The 19,943-nt window shown below is 50.1% G+C and overlaps 2 protein-coding genes across 4 annotated transcripts; both read left to right on the top strand.

The window, feature by feature from the left end:
* The first annotated feature begins 6,907 nt into the window (after positions 1-6,907).
* LOC133913311 (uncharacterized) lies at positions 6,908-12,052 on the top strand. 3 transcript variants are annotated; one of them, XM_062356436.1, is made up of 7 exons: positions 6,908-7,260; positions 9,453-9,916; positions 10,017-10,107; positions 10,200-10,345; positions 10,442-10,685; positions 10,780-10,884; positions 10,995-12,052. In XM_062356436.1, exons 2-7 carry the CDS (start codon positions 9,492-9,494, stop codon positions 11,862-11,864), a joined length of 1,881 nt encoding a protein of 626 aa, XP_062212420.1. In that variant the 5' UTR covers positions 6,908-7,260; positions 9,453-9,491; the 3' UTR covers positions 11,865-12,052. The 3 variants fall into 3 exon arrangements, with proteins under 3 accessions (XP_062212420.1, XP_062212418.1, XP_062212419.1); XM_062356434.1 differs by lacking the exon at positions 6,908-7,260 and adding an exon at positions 7,339-7,483; XM_062356435.1 differs by lacking the exon at positions 6,908-7,260 and adding an exon at positions 7,803-7,950.
* Positions 12,053-17,062: 5,010 nt separating this feature from the next.
* LOC133913312 (large ribosomal subunit protein eL19x-like) lies at positions 17,063-19,563 on the top strand. Its single transcript, XM_062356437.1, has 5 exons — positions 17,063-17,244; positions 18,338-18,460; positions 18,531-18,844; positions 19,193-19,239; positions 19,333-19,563. Exons 1-5 carry the CDS (start codon positions 17,133-17,135, stop codon positions 19,355-19,357), a joined length of 621 nt encoding a protein of 206 aa, XP_062212421.1. The 5' UTR covers positions 17,063-17,132; the 3' UTR covers positions 19,358-19,563.
* Positions 19,564-19,943: the final 380 nt, after the last annotated feature.

The following is a 19,943-nucleotide window of genomic DNA, read 5'->3' on the forward strand; positions in this document are numbered from 1 at the left end:
GCTTCCGCCGTCCTCCCCGTGGCCGCCACAACCGTTGGCGCCCCCGCCGTCGCTGCATCCACCTGCATCGACGCGGCCGGCGGCCTTGGCTCTGGCCTCGGCTCCCGCGCCCCTTCAATCGCGGTGGCACCCGCGATCGGCCTGCGGGAGATAGGCGAAGATCAAAATCGAAGCTCAGTTCGGGCAAGGAGCGCCCAAGAAAGAGCAAAGAAGGAAACTTACCCGGTCGTCGTCCCCCGATACTGCCATTTGGCCGCCGGGAGCCTGAAGTCCGGGTCCGGCAGCACCGGCCCAGAGTCCTCCCGTCGCCTCTTCCGCTGGGGGCTCGACGGGGCCACCGCGCGGCTCTCGGGCGCTGGGCCAGGCCCCATCCGCTTGAGTCGCGGCTCCAGGACCGGGAACGCCGCCGCTTCCGACGGCGACGACGGGGAATCTGGCACCGAGATGAGGACTCGGGGGCGCTTCCCCCGATCCCCCGGTACCACCACCACTGCAGTGTCGGCGGCGCCCTCCTCTCTGGCGCGGCAGCTACTACACACGGCGGCCCCGTCGCCAGCCCGCGCCGAGCTGTTCGTGGCCTCCTCGCAGAGCAGCTCGTCCAACTAGTGAGCTCGGAGGCCTCGGGGCTCTGGCTCCTCGGCCGGTCCACGAGCCCTTGGGCATCGAACTCCGGTAGCTGCGCCATGATCGCCACCCGATCGGGATTGGCATAGAGCGCCATCTCCGGCCACGGGAGTTCCACCCGGCTCATGTCTTCCACTCCGGTGATCACTCGGGCCATGCCCCTCAGCTCCGCCGGGCCCAGGTCCCAGCTTGCGCCGATTTGGGTCTGAGTGATGTCCTCAGGCCCGGTGTAGAACCAGCACGGCCGGGCCTGCTCCCGCAGGGGCGCCAGGCGACGGCGCAGGAAGTCCACCACCACCATGACCAAGGTCAGCCCGGGGTCGCGCAGATGCCGGATGCGCTCAAACACCGGCTCCAATCTCGCGTCCTCTCGTGACGGCACCTCCCACGTCGACCTCCGAGGTTTCGCCGCCGCTTCTAGTAGATCAATACGCTCGTGGGGGTCGACGTCGATGAAGAACCAGTCCCGTCGCCATTCCTCCCACTTGCTGCGCAGTACCTGTGGGATGTAGTGCTCCCCCAGGCCGTCTCGTAGCCGAAGGTTGCAGCACCCCGCGACATCCGCCGTGGAGTGCCCTCTCTTCTTCCCCACCGGCCGCAAGACGAAGAAGTGTCGTAGAAGCGTCTCCGAAGGCGCCACCCCCACGAACATCTCGCAGAGGTGCGTGAAGACCGCCAACACCACGACAGAGTTGGGGCTCAGGTGCACCAGCTAGATGCCGTAGGTCTCGAGCACTTGGAGGAAGAAGGTGGAGAACGGCGGCACCAACCCCGCCGCCACAAAAGAGGTGAAGAGAACAATCCACCCGGGAACGGTTGTCGCCGGCGTCAGGCTCGCCGGTGTCACCACCACAGCTCCCTCTTGCCCCTCGGGCACCAACAACTTCCTGATCTTGGCCGCCGCCTCTTCATTCCTCAGACGAGACTCCAGCAGAATGCTGTCCGGAGCCTTATCGCGACGGCCTCCTTTGACCCTCGGCATCTCGGCAGGAGTCGAGGTGTTTTGGTGTTGGAGAAAGGGAAGGAGAAGTGCTCCGGTCGCCTGAAAGTTTCCTAAGGGCTTCGGAGCACGAAGGAGGCAAGAGCAGGAGTGCAAGAAGACGTAAAGAGGGGGACGGACCGATCCCCTCCCCCTTTTATATCTCAAAGTTCAAATGTTGCCACCCAACGGTTCGCTCGGCGAAACGCCCCTTCGATCGGCGCAACCGCCAGGCGAATCTCCCGCCGATCGTGCGGCGTCAGCGGCTGCCAGGCGTATTTTCCTCGATCTGCGCGGTGGCTGCGCGTGCCGCCCGTACGATCGTCATACCCTTCGGGAGTTGTGTGGACACGCGTCTACTCGTCTCCCCGCTGGATCATACCCGAGGCCCGGGTCTAAAAAGGCCACCTCTCGAAAGCCTGCCATGTGGCGTCCACGCCAGCCTCGGCCTCGACCACGACGAAGGGCCCATCCGCAGTCTCCGTGCCATCTCCTCCCAATGGGCCTGGGGGCTACTGTCGGTGTATCAGGAACCGGAGGTCCCTGAGTCCCGAGACCAGGCCGGCCATCCGCCACATGTCACTATCTCGCGAAGTCCCTCCTACAGGATGAGAAAAATCTAAGTTCCGGGAGAAGGTGCTCGGGACCACAGCCTCTGGTTCCCGAGCACCCCAGTTCCCCGATGACCCGCAGAGTCCAAGTATCGGGAAAAAAGTACTCGGGAAGGTGCCCGCTCACCCCCGAGTACCATAGTCCCCCGATGGGCTAAACAACCAAGTACTCGGGAGAGAGTGCTCGAGGCTGCACGTGGCAGCCCCCGAGGACTCGGTTCCCCGAAGGTTCTACAGGAGGGCTCGGGAGAGAGTGCTCGGGGCTGCACGTGGCAGCCCCCGAGGACTCGGTTCCCCGAAGGTTCTACAGGAGGGCTCGGGAGAGAGTGCTCGGGGCTGCACGTGGCAGCCCCCGAGGACTCGGTTCCCCGAAGGTTTGCGCAAGATCACCCGACGCCCCGACGACCCGGAAGGACCCGTCGGCGAGGTGTCAGCCAGTCAAAGGTCCGAAGCTGCATTTAATGGGCATGCGCGGCCTGACATCCTGACATCCTGACATTCCCAACTACCCGCGCCGCAGTGTCAGTCCCTGCCATGCTTTGGCAGAGGGGCGTGGGTCCATTAATGGCACGGGTCCCGTCCCGTATCATCTGGGGTATCTCGGGATAATGTTGCCAGGATTAAAGCGTTCCGCCTGCCACCCTGCCCTGGCAGAAGAACAAGATAGGGTGGGCGCACCGGGTGCCTCTGTGGCCGCCCGGTGGGCCCCCTCAACGGCGCCAGGACGTCCACAATAACGGGTGGTCGGATGCGCACCGCGTTTTTCCACCGCCCCTGTCACTTCGCCCGGACGGAATGATGACGCCTTTCTCCGTGGTGTATTGGAACTTGCGCCCCCACTTTCTCATTTGGGGTAAGTCGAGGTCGGCGTGTGCATAAAAGGAAGGGATGGATAACACAGGAAGACAGATCTGAGAAACCGAGATAGAACCACAGGAAGACAGGCCCAAAAACCAACCCGACACTCTCGAAGAACACCACAAGCAAGCTCGAGTAGAGCTAGAGCAAGGGAGCCTCAAGCTCTCTGTTAGCCATACACCCTTGTAACCAGACACATCCTTGAAGGATTCCCTTCAAGGAAGTATATTGCATCCACACAGGAGTAGGGTATTACGCCTCCGTGCGGCCCGAACCTGTCTAAACCCCGGTGCATTTATTTCTTTTTGCACTAGGTCGATCATCCCCCACCACCGACCGTTGCATTTATTTTTGTTTCCATTTATTTCCCCGACGAACTCGTTCAGGATCATCCCCCCGGCCGAATCTTTAAAAAGGGGTCTCTCGGGATCCCTGTGACAGGAGTTCATCCCCCGACAACAACCTCGACCGGTCCGAAAACTATCTGGTTGATTTCCTTTTGCTTTTATATGCATTCAAATGTTTCAATTTTTTTCATATGCTTTGGCATGAACCTCGACTGGCCAGTGTTTGAGTCCCTACTCGATGAATCTGGCTTCGACATTTTAGACGCTGCCAGCTCACTTTTTTTCGAAGGTGATCCATCTCATACCTTGCATACTCCTCCATCTTGTTGAGAAGCTCCTGTACACTATCCGGCCTCTTGCGTGTAAGATTTCCTGCCAAAAGTCCTCCTCTGATGCCCTGGATAGCAGCATCGATGATGGTATCTTTGCTCAAGCCCTTCGCCTAGCGGCGAACATGCACAAAGCAACGCATATAGCTTTACAGTATCTCTGTTGGCTGTTGCTCGACTGCGAGGGGTCGCCAGCGGTAACCTTCTCTACTCGATTGCCTTGGACATTACTATAAAAGGGCACTACACAAGTACTCCCATGAGTAAATGGATCCTGGAGGCAAAGCAGAGTACCACGACCTCGCTATCCCCTTGACTACCAACACAAATACCTTTGCCAGTGTAGTGTAGTCTCCCTCAACTGATTCAACTGCTGCCTCGAAACTCATAACGAATTCCTTTGGATCTAATTCTTTGTCAAACCTTGCCACCCTCGGTATCTTGAAGCTCGGAGGCTAGGGCTGGTTCTGCAAGTTGATGGAGAGTGGTGATTCTGGGTCGCCTGTGCATGACCTAAGGTGAAGATCCCGCGTTGGTCGTGTTTCAAATGCTGACAGAGGGGTCATCATGTGACGAGTCTGTTCATCTGCCCGTTGCAATACGTTAATCTCCTTGCATTTTCTCCAGGGTTCTTCTGGATTCATCGGCTCGTTGGCAGTATTCTGTGGCCTTCTGACTTGCTACCAAGCTATCTAACATGCATATTTTCTGCGCAATTTACCTCTCCAATTCTTCGGCTTCTAGCCTGGACGATCTTTGCTCTTTAGTTTCTTCTTCTTCTTCTTCATAGCCTCCCAGGTTACCGAGGTCGTCAGACTCGTCAACAACATGTGCTTTCCCTCTTTCTTCTGCCGAAGCGAGCGCAAATATTAGCTTCCACTCTTTGTATTGCTGTAGTTGCATCTTCCTGGAGAATGTCTTCGTGACGAGCTATGCCATCACCTAGGGCCACCACATTCACAGCATCTTGTCCTAGCTGGATGCTGTCAGCTCCACTGGTCGAAGTGTTAACTGGCTCCATCGCCGAAGGGAGTGTTTCGGTCGAAGCCCCCACTGGAATCGGCCGCTCTGGCAGCGTTGCCGGTGTACCGAGTGGTTTCGGCTTCTTTTTGGGTAGCATGTCTTCGCTATGTGCGATCCCCACTGACGGCACCAACTATTGGAGACTAAGTTAGCAAATACAGGGGTGGGACTTCATCCCTTTTGGTGGAAAGCCGAAGGTTTCCTAAAGTGGCGCGCTTATGGAGAACTGTGCGATATCATTTAATGACTATCGTCACTTCAATTACAGTGCTGATCTATTTATAGCGCGTACTCAACCACTCCAAGTTATATTTTACAATGTTGCCCCCCTAACTGCCATATTTCTGAAATATTCAATGGTATTTTGGTACAATACTAAATACATTAGTATATTTACAACTTTACCCTCCTCCTCTACACGGGCTCCGGCGGACGCCACGCCTTCGACTGAGCTCACGAAGGTCCATTGCAAACGGGACCTTTGGCACCCCTTCGATTGGTTTCGCCGTAGCGTCGCGTGCTGGACTTTGGTCTTCGTCTCAAGGCCCGGTAGAGGCTTCGCCTGTGATGATACTCGATGTCGCGAGTTGGCCTTTAGTTTACTCTTGAAGGCATGAGTCGGTTTCTCGAAGGGTCTGTTTGTCCTGCATTTCCTGAAATACACAACTACATCCTTCGTCAATAAACAATGTTCACCAGAGGTCTTCGACTCACCATCCGAAGAGGCATATGAGACCATTCCCATAAAATATTCTTTCTTTAATGATGAAAATGTAACATCGTCATAAAATGCTCCATCTTTAATGAAAAAAAAATATAATATTATCATAACATGTTATATATTTAATGACAAAAAACTATGTTTTGTCAAAAAAAAATAGAAGCTCGGGGGGCGGCCAACCCTAAGGGCATAACAAAAACATCAAGATCGTCACTAATAGTTCATCATTCATGAAGTTATGAGTTTTTGCCATGAAGCTTTTTGTCATAGAATAACATATTTTTGTAGTTGTCTTACAAGAAAGATCGAAAGACTCTTATATTTCTAATCAAAGGCATTATATTGCTAAAAGAAGATATTATAACAAATCTAGCCATGCTATTTTATACGAACCACTCTGCTAGTTTAAAAAACTAGACAACGTTCGCAGCCTATAAAAGAAAGGGAGAAAAACTATGCACCGTCCAAAAGACTGAAACTCAAACGGTACAGCTCCCAAGTTCAAATAACAAATGCACGAACAAAAGAATCGAATCAACCACATATCTCAAACAAACAAAAAGAAATCGAGATCCAGCTCGAGAACAGAAACGCATGAGAAGCATAGGGATTTTACGAAGCTGTAGTACGAAAGCACTATTAAGAACGAGCGCAACAGCTGCAGCCCCAGCGTTTGTTTTGCATCGCATCGCATTTCTAACCGTTGGTTGGCTTTTTTTAAGTACAAGTGGGATATACACTCACCCACACATATATCTAAACAAGATGATAGGTATAATCTTACATAATACTAGTATGTATTTCAACTACTTAACACATCTATATATATGTATGTATATACTTTTCTTAAGATTTAATATGAGCATACGTGCCGAGACTAAAACTCATAATATGAGTATATGTGTCGAGATAAAACTCAAACGCAGGTGGGCGGCAGGTTCCACTACAATGCTAACCAGCTGAGCAGCACAGTTCGGAACCGTTGGTTGGCTTTCAAAAGCGCAGATCGGTGAAAAGAAGACCAGGCATGGCGCTCACGTTCCCGGTTCACCTCGCCACCTAACAACTACTCCACGGCCTGCCGGGTCGATCCCGGCCGTCGGCTCTCCCGCGTACGGCCTCGATGCGCCCCCGATTCAAACGTTGGGGATTTTTTATTCTGCGGAATTTCCTGTGCATCGTCCGCCTTCCTGAAGCAAAATATTCTTTTTACGACCGTACTTATTCTATCTCTGTTTTCCAGTTTAATTATTAGATGGAATAAATGATATGGATGTCAGATAGAATTTGTTTTTTTTACCTCTCTGTCTGTCGCTGTCTTTCTGTTACTGCTCGACCGTGTCCGTTTCTCGAGTCCTTCACTTCCTCCGCTATAAATCACTGCCTCCTCCATTGCCCAACCACCCACACCTAGCCGTTGCGCGCCTCCCTCCTCTTCGTCTTCCTCCGTCCTGCCATTGTTGCTTGCCTGGCTTGGTGTTGCTTCGCTGCGCACTCCACTTGTTAGAATAGTCGCGGCTGAGTAGGAGGAGGAGGGAGCAGGACAATATTGACACTGTGCGGATAGATTAGAGGGTGCTGCCGTCAAGGAACAGTGTGCAGATTGCGGCTGATCGGGACGGCGTCGCTGTCGTCCCTGTTGCTGCACCGGCCACTCTGCCCCCGCCCCACATCGCCGGCGTCGTAACACGCAACCATCGTCGCGCGGGAGGACGTCGCCTCAATCGCGGTTATTGCCTTGAGCAGGACGACTACTTAGCACCAACCCGTAAGTAACAGGCAGTTGTGCTTATATATTCTCTTGCAGATGCATCATCTAGTCATCTTCCTCCCCTCTTGCATTTCCCCTTTCCAACATTGGTCGAACTTACACAACTGCACGAGCCGGCTTGGTTGGCCGGTGCTCCCCGTCCTCCATTGTTGCGCTGCTCTGTCTCACCGTGCTGCTTCCTTGTGCGTCCCGACGGATGGGTATGAAACTGCTAGCGCGAGTGAGTCCTCAACTTGGAGTTAAGAAAGCTGAGGAGTTGTTGCAAACTTGCAATCTTATTGTGTCAGATTGACCGCACGCATGTCGCGCTCTTGCTAGCTCCCGTGACTCTTGTCGTCGTCGTCTTCTCCCTTTAGTCACTCATGCTTGCAATTTGCAAACTAACCGCGGTAGCAAACCAGTAGTAATTCTCGCCGTCGGGAACCGGCCGGAGCGGACAGCGGGTTGCTTTCGCCGCGCAGGAAGACAACAAGGCGGGACGACGAGCGGATCATCACGGAGGATATTTCTGCCGGGAGGAGTGGCTCGCATTGAAGGTGCCATGGCCGGCGCGGTCCCTGCTCCAACCACTCCTTAGCCCTTATCCGCCTCGCCTTGCTTGCTCCATTATATAAAGCGCACTCGCCGGGGAGGAGAAAGCAGGATGCTCGCCTCCTTCATCTTCTTCCCATCTGCTTCCGCTTTCTGGTAAGAGAAGGGCGGTTTCTTGCTCAATCCAGTGGTAGCTGTAGTACTAGCTGCACAGGTGTGCATGCGCTGCACTGCACCGGCGTGCCTCTTTTTTATGGCATGTAGCGCGTGTCCGGACCCTGGAGTTGAATGAAGGGGCCGGCCGTTCACGCGTGTTGGGCTTTTCGGAAGGGCAAAATGCTGGCCTTGTGTGTGAGAGAGATTCCAATCGGTTGCAACAAACGCATTGAATTTCTTCACCATCTCCCTCATAGAAGCGGCAGTGCCAGTCCTGAATAAACGCACTTGTAGTTGTACTTGGCACTTCATATAAGCCGGCCCGGCCCCTGTTCTTGCCTGGCTCACACATTTGCAGCCTCTCTCCTCTACTTCTGGTGATTGATTGGTTGGCTCGCATGGCTTTAGCTCCCTTCTTCATCCTTAGTGTCACTGCCGGTCGTCGTAGTACCTTCCATGCAAATCGTTAGATGTTAGTGTGCTGGTTTTTCTTTCATTGACAGTTAATCTTTTGTTCTTGGGTCTTTACTAATGTGCTCAAGCTTTTGTTATACTGCAATTTGTAGCTATGGTCTTTACCCAGCATGATTCCTACTCTCTGTTGTTATTTTACGAGTACAAATTCACAACACCTGCTGGAATCCCTAGCCTCCAGTATGCTCATCTTAATCCCTTTGTGTCAAAGTAAACTATGCCGCTCTGCCATTAAAACACTACTTAAATCCAATGTTAGCATCTTCACCCGTCATGTGATTGCTCAGCATGAACAGAGGCGACCTGCTTTCACATCGAAATCAATCAAAAAGACACCTTGATCTGACCGTGTACTTGTTAAATGTTAATTGTTGTTAATTACTCCACCCTTCATAATCTTCATATGCCTGAAATCGCCTGAGATTTCAACGTCGTTCAAATTCCGCCGGCGAAGAGAGGTTAGGTTCGGGGCTTCCGCCAGCTAGTTTTTCCGCCGAGGATTTGAGCCCTACAGTTTTAGAGGGAAGTCGGCGGGTGGCAGACCAGTCTAGCAGAGGAAGCGAGCGCGGGGCACCGCCGGCCGTGGGCTAGGCGACAGATAGCCGGTGGGCTGATGGCGGGGCGGGTAGCCCCAAAACGGAGTGGTTAGTGCGGCGAGGGTGACGAGCGAGACAAAGGCAGGACGGGCGGGGGAGTGAGCGCGCTAGAGGTTGGAAAAACTATTAGCTTGGTTGGAGGTTGAAGAAAGACTATGAATCGTTGGATACCTCAGAACCGTCATCCGAGAAAAGAGGAGAAAACATGTGCTTGAAAATTAGCAACTCCCTAACTATACATTTGCAAGCACCACTCATGACACATCAGCCATCGTCTCGCCATGGTTCCTTGCATTTCTGCATCTCTGCATTCCTGGCTCTTGCCGCAGTTGACCCACCATGACCAGCGGCATGGCGGGCGTCCTCGAGCCCCTGCTGGAGGACCACCTCACGGAGGTACTGATGTGGTCGCTGCAATGATACGATGGGCAGGTCCGGAGGCGCCTCGTCCCGCTCCTGCGCCGCCACAGGATGGCGCTGCTCACGGCGCCGGCGATGGCCGCGGTGCTGCTCCTCTTCTGGGTGGCCTACGGTGACGCGGAGTACGTGCTCTACAAGGAAGCAAGCCAGCCCGTGGAGGCCCGCGTCGCCGACCTCCTGGGAAGGATGACGCTCGCGGAGAAGATCGGCCAGATGACGCAGATCGAGCGGCAGGTAGCCTCGCCGCAGGTGCTCAAGGACAACTTCATCGGGAGCCTGTTGAGCGGCGGCGGGAGCGTGCCGCGGAAGCAGGCGACGGCGGCGGACTGGATGAGCATGATCAGCGACTTCCAGAAGGCCTGCCTGTCCACGCGGCTCGGCATCCCGATGATCTACGGCATCGACGCCGTCCACGGCCACAACAACGTCTACGGCGCCACCATCTTCCCCCACAACGTCGCGCTCGGAGCCACCAGGCAAGCACTACATGCATTCTTCCTTAGTTGCCTTGCATTGCAACGCCAGAAAGAGAAGTTGTGCTTCAATAAATTCCTCATGTTCCTTCGCATTGCACAGGGATCCTAATCTGGTGAAGAGGATCGGCGCCGCGACCGCACTCGAAGTGAGAGCCACTGGCATCCAATACGCGTTCGCGCCCTGCATTGCGGTTAGCATCTACAATCTCAGCAATAATGACAGCATTTGTTCTCTAATCCCATTTGGCTGAACTGGACTTAATGGTGGTGGTGGTGTGCGCAGGTGTGCCGTGATCCGAGGTGGGGGCGGTGCTATGAGAGCTACAGCGAGGACCACCGGATCGTGCAGGCCATGACGGAGCTCATACCGGGCTTACAGGGCGACGTTCCCCAGAACTTCACCAGCGGCATGCCCTACGTCGCCGGAAAGTGAGACCTCGCAGCACGGATTGGGTGTTGTTCATCCATCTGCATCTGTTCTTGGGTGATGTTCTGAATGAATGGCTGTTGCAAAAATTGTTGCAGGAACAAGGTGGCGGCGTGCGCAAAGCACTTCGTCGGGGACGGCGGCACGCAGAATGGCATCAACGAGAACAACACCATCATCAGCCAGGAGGGCCTGATGAGCATCCACATGCCGGCCTACCTGAACGCGCTCCGGAAGGGCGTCTCCACCGTCATGATCTCCTACTCCAGCTGGAACGGCCTCAAGATGCACGCCAACCACAACCTCATCACCCGATTTCTCAAGGGCCAGCTCAATTTCAAGGTGAAAAAACAGCTGCACTTGTAAAATTGAGATGTTCATCGGTTCGATTCCGCGGTCTTCAGACACTCATCTCATTCTGCTTGTGTTTTCGCAGGGCTTCACGATCTCTGATTGGGAGGGCATTGACAGGATCACCAGCCCTCCAGGGGCAAACTACTCCTACTCTGTCCAGGCTTCAATTCTTGCTGGCATTGACATGGTAAGCCAAACTAGCAGCAGCTCTGAATTACAATGTTACTTGTCACCGTATCAGGCTCATGCATCGATCGCTTAGAGATGACGCTGATCAATTGTTGTGATGTGTTGCAGATCATGGTGCCCAACAACTACCAGAACTTCATCAGCATCCTGACCGGCCACGTCAACAGCGGCCTGATCCCGATGAGCAGGATCGACGACGCCGTGACGAGGATTCTGCGCGTCAAGTTCACCATGGGCTTGTTCGAGAACCCCATGCCCGACGCTACCTTCGCCGACCAGCTAGGGAAGAAGGAGCACAGGGACTTGGCGAGGGAGGCGGTGAGGAAGTCGCTCGTGCTCCTCAAGAACGGCAAGCCAGGTGACGCGCCTCTGCTGCCGCTGCCCAAGAAGGCGGCCAAGATCCTCGTGGCCGGGAGCCACGCCGACAACCTGGGCTACCAGTGCGGCGGGTGGACGATCGAGTGGCAGGGCGACACAGGCCGCATCACCGTCGGCACCACCATCCTGGACGCCGTGAAGGCGGCCGTGGACCCTTCGACAACGGTGGTGTTCGCGGAGAACCCCGACGCGGACTTCGTCAAGAACGGCGGCTTCTCCTACGCCATCGTGGTCGTCGGCGAGCAGCCGTACGCGGAGACCAAGGGCGACAGCCCGAACCTGACCATCCCGGACCCGGGCCCGAGCACCATCCAGACGGTGTGCGGCGCCGTGCGGTGCGCGACGGTGCTCATCAGTGGCCGCCCCGTGGTGGTGCAGCCGTTCCTGGGTGCCATGGACTCGCTCGTGGCCGCGTGGCTGCCAGGAACCGAGGGGCAGGGCGTCACCGACGTGTTGTTCGGCGACTACGGGTTCACCGGGAAGCTGCCGCGGACGTGGTTCAAGTCCGTGGACCAGCTGCCGATGAACTACGGCGACGCGCACTACGACCCGCTGTTCCCACTCGGCTACGGGCTCACCACACAGGGCAGGACGTCCTAGACGTCGGTGCCGTGGCGGCGATCTGCTCCGGCAGGATGGTGGTAGAGATAGGAAATTGGAACAGTGCACAGGCGCGGGGACATGTAGTTCTTGGCTCCTTGGCCGTTCATATCGATTTATATTTATGGTGTACGCTCAGTTCTCAGTGTGGAGTAGCATCCACTTGATAAGCGATCTCAATTCTTATATGATACTAGCGCATCAACCTTTACGATTGCACAGGTTAAAAATTTAACATACAACTAAATTTTAGATATTTATGTTAATAATAATTGTATGCTAAGATACATCAGCTATTTATATTTAAATATTAGAATATAAAATATAAATGTAATTTTTATTCATAATATTGAAATCATATTTATTATTTGTGAATAGATCTAATTTATAATTTTCATTTTATGTGTTATGCAAATTGATTTTTATTTGTTTCTTGATTTTTTGAAATTATTATTATTTTTAATATTGTCACCGTATCTCATATTATTTTTTTGAGATACATTATAAATTCTTTGATATTACTTTTATGTGATAATCCGTAATATGTTTGTGTTCTGTTGTTTTAATTTTGTAATATCTGATTACATGTATATTTAATTGGTATATTTTAATTGATTTGGAAAAGTGTGTTTATTGCTAACGTAACTAAGTTGGAGTTTGCTAACGTAACCCTGTTGGACAAAGGATATCTATAAAAAAAAAAAAAAAAGATCAGGAAGGAAGTAGTCTTAGAGTTGGACTCTGATTTGTTTTTTAATCTTTTGTTTCTTCTGGTTGTTGATCTATGGTTACAGTTAGTCAATCAATCAATTCGACGGTCGGATGTTTTGTTTTTTTATGAGAATTTCTAAGATTTTTCTAGAATTAATGTGGAGGTACCAAAAGAAGCCTCCAATTAGTAAATATAAGATTCTTGCTTAAGTCTTTTGCTCAATTCTTTTTTTCAGGGCTGTCTATCTCTATGGGCAAAAGAAAACTGATTCCTACCTGGGACGAAAACTAAAACGATAAAACTTGGAATTACAGAGATCATTTTCGAACCTTTTTAACCGCATAAGTTAGAAATAATGTATCACAAAAATGGAAACAAAAATAATAGCGAAAATGATTTAGGCCACTTCCGATTGTTTTTTAGTTTTTCTATTTTTCGTTTCGGAATTTTCGACGATAATTTTCAAACAGTCCAACAGAGGCAACAACCAACAAGCCTCTCGTCAATCCCGTGACTAGTCTGGCTGTCCTGTCTCCCAACTCCTATGTTAATCTGCTAATCACCCGAGGCTCCTAGTCGACCAGCCTCGAGCGTCAAAAGTACCAAGTATCGCCTGTTTTGCTTTGTTTTCTATCCTCTATTATAATTAAGGATGTCAACCGGTGGAGTCAGATGCAGACGAAGCAAATCCATACTTGACCCAAGACCCGAATTGGGATACCTGACTCGTGCCCATGAAAAATGACAAGTGGAATTTTGTGCCTGTGCCTGTCGGGTACCCGAAACCCACGGGTCGCCTGCGGGACGGTGACCGACTCAGGGCGTAGTCGTGCGACAGCGGTCGGCTTGAGGCAAGCAGCGGTCGGGCGGTGGCGGCGATGGCCGACTTGAGGCAAGTTGCGGTCGGGCAGCGACAACTGTCGATTAGAGGCAAGGCACGGTGGCGGCGGGCAAACGGAAGCAAGGCGCGACCGTGCGATGGCTGACGATCGGCCGAGGGCGGGGCATTGCCGGCTTGAGGCAGGGCGTAGCCGTGCGATGGTGGTTAGCCAGGGAGGGGCAGAGCGCAGCCGCCTGGCAAGTGGGGGCAGCCGTGTGGTGGCTGCCGACCCGATTAACACCGCACGGATATGAGAGCGAGAGAGAGAGCATTGCCTGCAAATAGGGACAGACAGTGGGACTTTGGGAGAAGATAAGGCTTGATGGTGGAGTGAGATATTTCGAGTCTACTTGTGGGTACCCGCAGACAAAAGTATAGACCTACACCCGACCCACCCTTCACGAGTACCCGGCCCGATATGTCCGTGGGCGAAAAAGCATGCCCATACTCGTGCCCATCGGGTGCAGTACCCACGAGTAAAATTATCATTTCTATCTGTAATTACCAAGTAATACTAGTACTGTGTGCAATGCAAAGCATGACTTTGCTTTTTTTTTATGCTCATCTAAATCATGTATGCACTCCATTCCAACTGTGTGGTTTCCTTTATCGATCATAAAGTAGTGTGGATACTCAGGCTTCGTTTGGTTGCAAGAAACGTTTCAAATTTTCTGGTGATTCTCTAGAATTCCTGCCAAACGCACTAAAATGTGAAACGTTTCACCTTGAATCACCTGAAATGTTTCTCATTTTTAACACTACGAGGAGAATCACCCAAAATAGTGTTTCACCCGTTTCGAGAATCACTCAGGTTATTTTTTTTTAAGAATCCCTGCCAAACGTTTTCAGAAAATTAAGGATAATTCACCAGAGAAACGTTTAAAAAAAATCTGAAACCAAAACGTTTCTGGAGAATGTAAAGCTCTGTCAAACGAGCCGTGAATACAAATGATAGTTATATACTCATGGGTACCCGGTCCACCTTGCCCATAGGCGAAAAAGCATGTCCATATCTGTGCCTACCGGACATGGTACCCGCGAGTAAAATTGCCATCTCTATTTGTAATTACCAAGTACTACTAGTGCCGTGTGCAATACAAAGCATGGCTCTACTTTCTTCTGCTCATCTAAATCATGCATGCAACTCCATTCCATCTGTGTTGTTTCCTTTATCGATCACAAAGTAGTGTGAATACTGAATACGTATGATAGAGAGTCATGTACTCGTGTTCCTTTCAGTTTTTTTCGCCAATTAACCCAATTCTGCTTTTTTTAATATAGGATTTCATGAGTCTTGACATCAGATTATTCTTTCGAGTTTAAATTATTAATTCTCAATCGATACTGGCATATTTCTGTTTTGGTAATACTGTTTTCGATTTTATTTATCGATGTCATATTTGTTTCCGCTATTATCATTATCGACTTTATTTTTTAGCGAAAATACAAAACTGAAAGTGGTTTATACTTTTTCTAGTCGTTTTTGAACTGTTTTCGTTCCTGTTCCTACACATCTTAAAAAGCTCATCCAGTGCCAAAAAATCAGTACTGACTTGGCACATTTCAAAGCCAATCTCATAACAAGAAAAAAAAATGGCAACTTAGGAATAGCAAGAAAAGAAGTGAAGGCGAACAAATATGAAGGTAGATCAATTATTCACGAGCATAAAGAACAAACACTGAGAACAAGTGAACACTTGCATAAACTGGCAGAATTTCCCATTTCATTGGTCTTTTGTGGTCTTTTTCCTTCTGAAATCATATTTGCCCGCGTCTCGCCATCGCAGAACCCGCCTGGGCTCACCGCAACACGCAGAGTCCGGGTCGGACTCCTCCCACGCCTATGCGTCTCGTTCCGCGTGTGGCACGACTCCGCGCGCACCCTGACGCTAGCACCGGCCCGCCGCCGCCTCCCGCGGCCTCGCGCGCGCAGCCGTCGTGCACGCCTACGCGCGCAGCCTCGCCCGCGCGTGGCACCTCGACACCGGCCCCCGCGTTAAGGGCCATCGAACGGGCGCACCTCGACGCGCGACTCACGTATTCGCGACGAGATCATGCTGCCCTCGACGACGCCGTGCGGCTAGAAATCTAGCCACCGCGAACACTCCTGTACGCATCTAGCCACCGCGAACACTCCTGTACGCACCTGCGCACACCGCGCGTCCGCGACGTCTTCACGCCACCACCCGCACCACGAGCCGTCCGTACGTCTGCGTCAGCCTGCGGCGGCCCTATGTGCATCCCTTGCGCGCAGCGTCCGATGTCATGCTCCACTCGTAATCTTTTGTGCCTCTACAATATCTCTCGCTGCCTCTAGATCCATATGACTTAAGCTCTTGATACCATTTGTTAGAAAAACAGCTCTGCAGGAAGGTGTTACCAACAGATCTCCATATGTTGCATAATCGCTGGACTACTGAGATGATGCACGTAAGATCACTAATGATATTAGAAACACGATGTTTGTTGATAAGATCTAGTCAAAGCTTATACCCCTATAGAGCTCCAACTCTACCATATAACTTTAATTACAATTCCAAGTCCTAATATAAATGGACTCGTACATTATATTTGAAATATATTCAACATGCTGAATTGTTGAATAGTCGAATATCCGGTTATCAAGGAACAACATGAACAGGTGCAATATTATTATTGTATCAAACTATTATCTGCTTAAAAAAACGGCATTTTTTCATCTTACCATGACAATGAATTTTTGCAAAACTTGTGCCTGTCCTCTATTTTCTTACCTTTGCCACCATAATTTCCAAGATACTTCTCGTTTCTGTCTCTGAAGTCATTTAGATCGTCATTGCATATAAGGCTTGTACAAATAAGGCAACCAGGTTGCTTGCAGGTCTGCAGACCTGAACATGAACAAGTAGCCAAGTACGTAGTAGATAGCCCTGAATTCAGGTCTATAGATAAGATCACCTGAACCAGTCTGCTGAAGCCATTATGCTGAATTCTGGAAGGGAAGAGGCTTCCGCGACAAATAAGTACAAATTGTATTGTTATTCACCCCATTAATCTCGAATAATAAGTACAAATTACTAACAATACCAAAGTACAAATAATCAAATCACCCCATCATTTTCTTCGACAAGTACAGTACCCTGGTGAAGTTGCAGTGCACTACATCACATGCTTTTGGAAAATGGGAAAATAATCTAAAAGAAAGTATCTGTTTGATAGAGTTCTATCTCTGAGAATAATTTCTTCGACAAATAAGTACAATACCCAGGTGAAGTTGCAGCACACTACATCACATAGGTTTGGAAAACAGGAAAATAATCCGAAACAAATAGTCTGTTTGGCACAGATAGATGTTATTTGATTGAGTTATATTGTTTTTATTTTAGACTAAAAATAATATTTAAATTATATTATTTTATTTATAAATTTCAAATCCTGTACGGATTTTAGAGCTGGAGCTTATCCAAATATAACCGAAATAGAGAAGAAAAGACTTAGAACGCGTGGCGGGCTTTCTAATATAATGGGCCGTGGCCTAATACGACTGACTCATCGATAATACGCAGGCCCGGCCCACCTTGAGAGGGAAGGAAACCCTAATGCCCGGAGATATATAAGACGCCCTCCTCATTTCCCGTACCGCTTGCGCCACCACACCACAACAGCAGGTCAGAGCTTATCGGCGGCGGCGGCGAAGATGGTGTCGCTGAAGCTGCAGAAGCGCCTTGCCGCGAGCGTCCTCAAGTGCGGCAAGGGCAAGGTCTGGCTCGACCCCAATGAAGTCAGCGAGATCTCCATGGCCAACTCCCGTAAGACCACGCCGCTTCGCCTCCCCTCCTCTCCTCTCCGTACCCTTGCGGCGCAGCGCGTCCGCCCGTCCATGGCGCGTTCGTTGATTGCTCAGTGGGTTGTGGTCGTATGGATCTGCTGGTCTGCTCGGGTCGCGTGATGGTTTGAAGCGGGCGGAATCAGCGCGGCGCATGCCGCACCCTGTGATTTTTGAAGTTTTCGTTAAGGGCCATTCGTTCCCGTCTAGTGGTGATTCCATTAGGAAATTAGCTGTGGTGATCCGTTTGCCAGACAGCTAGGCCCTCGCCGTTCGCAATTGTTGGGGTTCATAGCTTTCTAAATGGGTTTGACGCGGATGTGCACGTCAGTTCATTTTACGGGTATAGGCAGCGGTGATAAGTTGGGTTGGTTTGCATGCCGTGGTTCCTGGTGTTCGTATTAATTAGATCACGGCATTTACGTACCTGTATTGCTTGTTTGCACTCACTTGATGATTAGTGGATGATCGATTCCCTTGAGGCACTGTTAATTTGTGTATCTGGGCTGTATTTACTGCCAGCTTGTTGCGCGCTACCGTTGCACCAATCATCATTTTGTGTATGATACCGCCTTATCTGGTATAGATATATTTTGGCCGGAATTGTACAAGTGATGCCGTTTTGTATTTATTTATGTGTGCATATAGATTTGTGCTGGGTCTGCTACTACACGCTTACCAAATGTCCACTTGCATCGGATCTAGGGACTTCATTAGCTTCATAATAATTGCGACACATGAAAACTCTCACATGTAACTCTTGAAGTGTTCTGAAAAATAAAGAAAAATGGTCTAGAACTATTTGCTTCACCCTGATCATAGAACTTGGTTTCCACATACTCAGGGGTCAAGCAAACGGTATTGCTGCTGAACTTATTACTAAGATTTCTTCGTGTATTTAATGCCCATGTAATGACTTCTTGATTTGCATGTACTGTGCATGGGCCCCTGAGTATTGAAATTATTGTCATGCTACTGTAGTTTCTTGTTTCCTTGTTACTCTTTGATCTAACTTCTCTTTGATCTAACTTCTGAAAGGAACATAAACATGACCATTTTTTCTACAAAACTTACAGGGCAGAACATCCGGAAGCTGGTTAAGGATGGTTTCATCATCAAGAAGCCTCAGAAGATCCACTCAAGGTCCCGTGCAAGGAGGGCGCATGAGGCCAAGCAGAAGGGACGTCACTCTGGATATGGTATATTACTGCAATGCATATTTGGCTGTTTTCCTAGTCTTGTAAATTTGTTAATCTGCCCTCTGTACAGGTAAGCGTAGGGGTACCAGGGAGGCCAGGCTCCCCACCAAGGTTCTGTGGATGAGGAGGATGCGTGTTCTGAGGCGCCTGCTGCGCAAGTATCGTGAGGCCAAGAAGATTGACAAGCACATGTACCATGACATGTACATGAAGGTCAAGGGTAACGCTTTCAAGAACAAGAGGGTGCTTATGGAGAGTATTCACAAGTCCAAAGCTGAGAAGGCCAGAGAGAAGACACTTTCTGATCAGTTTGAGGCCAAGCGTGCTAAGAGCAAGGCAAGCCGCCAAAGGAAGATTGCCAGGAGGGAGGAGAGGTTCGCTCAGGTATGACATTGTTTGATGGATTCAAACCTGCATTTTTTTCTGAACTTGGGTGCACTTGCTGTCTGTAAAACAACCATTTAAGAGTTGTTTGGTGATAAATGGAAAAACTAAAGTCTATTCAAAGAAAAATTTAATCGTATTGCTTATGCTTAATATGACAAGCAGGCTTTCTTTGATTAGGTATATTTTCTATCAGTCAGGGTTGCATTGTAGTTTCAAATATTCTAAACTGTTTACCTGGGGACATGATTGTTCAAATGCTGAGACATTTAGAACATTGCTATTTTGTTTTTTTTTTCTTTTTTCTGTTTAGAACCCATGGTTAAATGCATTTTTTTCTTTATACAGGGTCCGAGAGAACCTGCAGCAGCTCCAGCTCCAGCTCTAGCCGCAGCGTAAGTACCAGAAACCTTGGAACTCCTTCACTATCTTTTGATTAGATTATCATGTTTTATTGATGTACTTATCTGCATATTCCAATGACACAGGGCACCAAAGAAAATTAAGAAGTGAAGGTTTGATACGAAGCTTTAGCCTTCTGGTACTAAGGACTAGCCTAATTTTGGAGCGTCTGAACTGTTTTGTTATATATCAAGTGTCGCGTCTCGGTATCTCGAATATCATATCATGTTTGTTCCGTTGGATGTAGCAGACTTGTTTATGCAGAGTTTCTTTGAAACAGTTGATCTCAGAAAATCTGGTTTTGTTTTATGAACCTAGTTATACTATTGGCTGTTCATTCCCTGCTACGTCCCGGGGTTATTTCGCTTATCTTATGATGATGCAGCTATATGTCGACCCTTCGTTCTCGATACACGTCCTTGTTCCGACCGGTTCTATCTTTTGAGAGCAACCGCCATGGAAACCGCCAACTGCGGGTACTGCTTGGTGGCGTGGTCCAGAGTCGGCCGACCCCTGGAGCTAGGTGGCCTCGGGATTCACAACCTGGCGGCGCTGGCCTGGGCATTGCGCTTGTTGCAGAATGTATGAATAGACGCTTTTTGGTGTGGTGTACACGTATGATTAATTATCAAAAGTAGTATCTATTAGAAAGAGTGTTTTTTAATAGATATTTTTTTCATCGTATTTTTTTTATAAA

Source organism: Phragmites australis, chromosome 3 (genome assembly GCF_958298935.1).
Source record: "Phragmites australis chromosome 3, lpPhrAust1.1, whole genome shotgun sequence".
Taxonomy (NCBI): domain Eukaryota; kingdom Viridiplantae; phylum Streptophyta; class Magnoliopsida; order Poales; family Poaceae; genus Phragmites; species Phragmites australis.

Excerpts from the sequence above, each read along its gene's own strand:
- LOC133913311 (XM_062356434.1), top strand. The coding sequence starts at position 7,460 with ATGGGTATGAAACTGCTAGCGCGA. Across the intron at positions 9,917-10,016 it reads GTCGCGCTCGGAGCCACCAG|GGATCCTAATCTGGTGAAGA; the intron begins GCAAGCACTACA and ends CGCATTGCACAG. Across the intron at positions 10,108-10,199 it reads CGTTCGCGCCCTGCATTGCG|GTGTGCCGTGATCCGAGGTG; the intron begins GTTAGCATCTAC and ends TGGTGTGCGCAG.
- LOC133913312 (XM_062356437.1), top strand. The coding sequence starts at position 17,133 with ATGGTGTCGCTGAAGCTGCAGAAGCGCCTTGCCGCGAGCGTCCTCAAG. Across the intron at positions 18,461-18,530 it reads GGGACGTCACTCTGGATATG|GTAAGCGTAGGGGTACCAGG; the intron begins GTATATTACTGC and ends CCCTCTGTACAG. Across the intron at positions 19,240-19,332 it reads GCTCCAGCTCTAGCCGCAGC|GGCACCAAAGAAAATTAAGA; the intron begins GTAAGTACCAGA and ends CCAATGACACAG.